This window comes from Echinops telfairi, unplaced genomic scaffold (genome assembly GCF_000313985.2).
Source record: "Echinops telfairi isolate 266 unplaced genomic scaffold, ASM31398v2 ScPeMD7_7458;HRSCAF=8496, whole genome shotgun sequence".
Taxonomy (NCBI): Eukaryota; Metazoa; Chordata; class Mammalia; order Afrosoricida; family Tenrecidae; genus Echinops; species Echinops telfairi.
The window spans coordinates 30012195-30015725 of record NW_022111358.1 but is presented as its reverse complement, the minus strand read 5'-3'; the positions used below and the strand labels follow the sequence as shown (position 1 = coordinate 30015725).

The following is a 3531-nucleotide window of genomic DNA, read 5'->3' as shown; positions in this document are numbered from 1 at the left end:
GGTCTAGGCGGCTTTCCACTCCTGTAGGAGCCAAGCCTCGGAACCAGCCAGGGGCAGGTCTAGGCGTTGATGTGGACGCCGTCGTCGTGCAGTGAGTCTGGTTTCGTGGTTTGGAGAAGACAGACTGGTGGGTCTGCCTCCCCCTGCATCCAGACTCCTGCTTGACTAGACTTAACTTAGGACCACCCTTGGTTTCTCCTCTGTCTGTCCCAGGGTTTGCTGGGCCCCCCACTCTCCCCCCTGCCCCACCCCCCCGCTCCGGCAGCCTTCTGGTCACACTTCCACACAGGGCCTGCCACCAGATGGCCTCAGCTTGTCTGGAGTTCTTTGAAGGCAAGGGCTGTGTGTTGTTGTTGTTGTGATTCTGCAGCACCACACACAGTGTTTGGCAGGTGGGTGATGGATGAGTGCATGGGCGGGCAGGTGCGACCATCGGATGGATGGATGGATGGATGGACAGATGGGCGGGTGTGTGGGTGCTGGGATGGGTGGATGGCTATGTGGGTGGTGGGGTGGATGTACCTGGAGATCAGGAGCCGATGGGGGCAGGGGAGTGCACTGCTGACCCGCTGAATGGCTATAGCCTTTAAAGAGTCCCATACAATAAATGGCCTGGCCTGCAATTGGCTGAGTCCTCCCACCCCCGCCCCACCCCCATCAACAGGGACTGCCACTTCCAAATGGGAGAGTTCTGGAAGTAGACTGGGCTCTTTAAAAAGCTTGCTCCGTCTGAAATCTTTAGATAGCTGCCATAGTTCTCTCAATCTGGTGGTCAACTAGGCTGGCTGTGCTGATACAGCTAAAAACGTGATGACTTGGGAGGCCAGAGGCGGGAGCCACAGCCCCCATGGGACATAGCTACCCTCTCCGGACATGACCAGTGGCACCGGGTACTCTTGGGGAAAGACAACTAGAGAGCAGCATGCGTGAAGAGGGGTTTACTGAGAGGGGTTGGGCTCCCCACGGGCACCAGGCCACTCCCAGCAGCCCTGGGGGCCAGGGCTGTGTGCAGGTGAGTGAGCCAGAAGAGTGCGGCCCCTCGCTGTGAGCAGAGGAGCCTCTCCAGCCCTGGGGAGAGCAGGTGAGCCTGGAGAGGGAGGGCCCAGCCTCTGGGTCTGGGTGTTCTGGAGAGGTTGGGGCAAAGAAAGAGTGCAGCACGACCTTAAGGAGCCCACACCCAGGCCTGTGAGTTGCTAACTGATTACTGCTCGCCAGAGGCTCAGCTGCTCCAAACGGGGCCTGACTATTTAGTGGACACTTCCTCCTGCCGCCCCACGTGTGTGTGGCTGGTGCAGATCACGGGGGCTCCCGTCAGCGGACAGAATGGTTTTCTGGGCTGCACCTGTGAGGCAAAGCCCCCCCCCCTGGGCGGCAGGGCGGTGCGGCTGAGCCCGCGGGTCGAAGCGTCAAGCAGATGAGGTCAGCGGACGAGACGGGCCGGCATCTCCGAGAAGGAGCGGGGAGAGGGGTTGTAAGCACGCAGAGGAGCGGGAGGGAACAGCTGCCACCAGGGTGGCGCGACCACGACATCACAGGAGAGGATGGCCGAGGACTGAGCCCCGACGGGGTCACTTCAAGAATGCCACCGCAGACATTACTTGCAGCGCCTGTCGAGCGAGGCCCCCCAGGTCAGAGCAGCAGAGGCAACAGCACAGAGACGGCGAGCGACGCGGATGCAGGAGTGAGATGGGCGCGGTGCGAGCACAGGGCACACACTGGCTACGTGGCCGTGGGATGCAGGGTGCACGGTGTCACGGAGGCCCCGGGGTGCGACAGGACCCGCAGAGAGACCACAAGGAGGGAAGAGAAGCCCCAGATACACAGGGAGGCAGAGCCAGCTTTCGTCTTACCCCTTCGTCCTCGGCAGGCTTGAAAACACAAATCCGTACTTAGTGGGAAGGCACCTCACACACGGACACACACACGGACACACACACATGTACAAATCACAGGCACAAGGCGATCCCCGCGGCTGGGAGGGGCTCCCGTGGAGGCAGCGCCCTCGGCAGACACAGAGGGCGAAATCAACAGGGTCTGCATGCACTACCATCCGGTCTGGGTCAAAGGCCCCAGGCCCTGGCAACGTCTGTGTGACAAAAAGTGTCGCTGCAGTGGGAGGGGCCAGACGGGAATGGCCAGTCACCTGGGCCTCAACTGCTTGCTTCCAAAAGAACGGGGCGCCTAGACGAGATCCAAAAGTCCAGCGCAGGGGGTTGGTGCCACAAAGGGTCAGGGAAGGAGGCTGGGTTTTAAACCCGACCTGCAAGGTCTGGCCTGGCCTGAGGGTTTCTCCCTTGCCCAGCGAAAAGCCAGGCGTCACTTACTAGGCGTGCGTGGTAGCGGTGTGGTGGGGTGATGCTAAAACAAAGTTATCTGCCCCAAGAGAAAGTCCACAGGATAGGACCCCCAAAGTACCAGGGCTGAGAGCCATGGCTCAGAAGGGCTCTCGAATGGGGCAATGATTGAAGCCACTCTTGTGACAGTCAGTGTACGGGTACCACGCGCCATGGAAGGCAAGAAGCTATATTGGAACAGAAGGACTGGGGGTTCTGCAGGCAGCAGCCCACCACCAGGCGAAGCGGAGGGGGGTGCTCTGAGAGTGCTGGAAGCAGGCGGACTACTAAGGTGAGCGGGTCAGTTGTGCAAGGAGAAGGCGGGAGCGGCCTCTGAGGCGGAAGGAGAGAGGCCCACGCCGCAGGAGCTTACCTCTTCCGTGTCCTCTGAGTGGGTGGAGAGCTGGTCATGCTGAATAATCTCAGCATCCTCCTCTGTCGGTCCGTTGCCCACCCTGATCCCACCAAAGTTGAGAGTTCCCTACACAGACGAACAGAAAGAGTAGAATTTGCCTGGGCTTGAAGGTGACAGGCTGTGAGTGGGCAAGGGTGGTGGTTAGTGCATACACACCCTCCGTTTGGCGGCCAACGGTCACAGCTGCCAAGTACAGACAAGTCACAGAACTGCAGCAGGGAAAACCAATTTGCTCTGTAAACACTCACCCCCGTCACAACCAAAAGCAAAAACAAAACTGGAAATCACCAATCACTGCACCCACCCCAGCAATTGCCACCCTGGCCCCGCGGGCCTGCCCTGTGTCGCCCCCCTCCTCGGGCAGCTCTGCCTGCAGCGGCACAGGCACCGGCGAGACTCATGTCTGCACAGGAAGCTTGCCACTAACTCGCTCTCCTGAGCGGCCCCTCTGGTCAGACCGCACCAGCCCGAGTCCTGCTGGAACTCAAGATCAGACTCCGCACGCAGGGGGGGGGTTAAATCCCCGGCGAGGCTTCCCTGGTTTGATCAGCTTCAGCAGGAGCCGGGGGCTCCAGCAACCTCTCCCAGCTACGACGGGGGTTGGGTCGGGGGCACAGGGAAGGGAACACGTTCCACGGATGTCTGCTGGCTGCTCGAGGAGTACTAATCTTTGAACGGAAGATTCTGGAATGTTAAGATAGCCCTTCCAGGCCTGCGAGCAGCCCCAGAGTTGAACAAGCTGCGTCGAGGGTTCGCTCCCTCTCAACGCACAGGTAGTTTTCA

At 60.2% G+C, this 3531-nt stretch overlaps 1 protein-coding gene across 1 annotated transcript in view; it reads right to left on the bottom strand.

Annotated features, from left to right (window-relative positions):
- The window catches only part of ATP6V0A1 (ATPase H+ transporting V0 subunit a1), a 60807-nt gene that overhangs the window by 9679 nt on the left and 47597 nt on the right, over positions 1 to 3531 (bottom strand). Inside the window, exons 18-19 of the mRNA XM_045299448.1 lie at positions 2707 to 2814; positions 1851 to 1868 (exon numbers count right to left, since the gene is read on the bottom strand). Of these exons, the coding sequence (XP_045155383.1) occupies positions 1851 to 1868; positions 2707 to 2814 (126 nt within the window). The remainder of the gene's footprint in view (positions 1 to 1850; positions 1869 to 2706; positions 2815 to 3531) is intronic.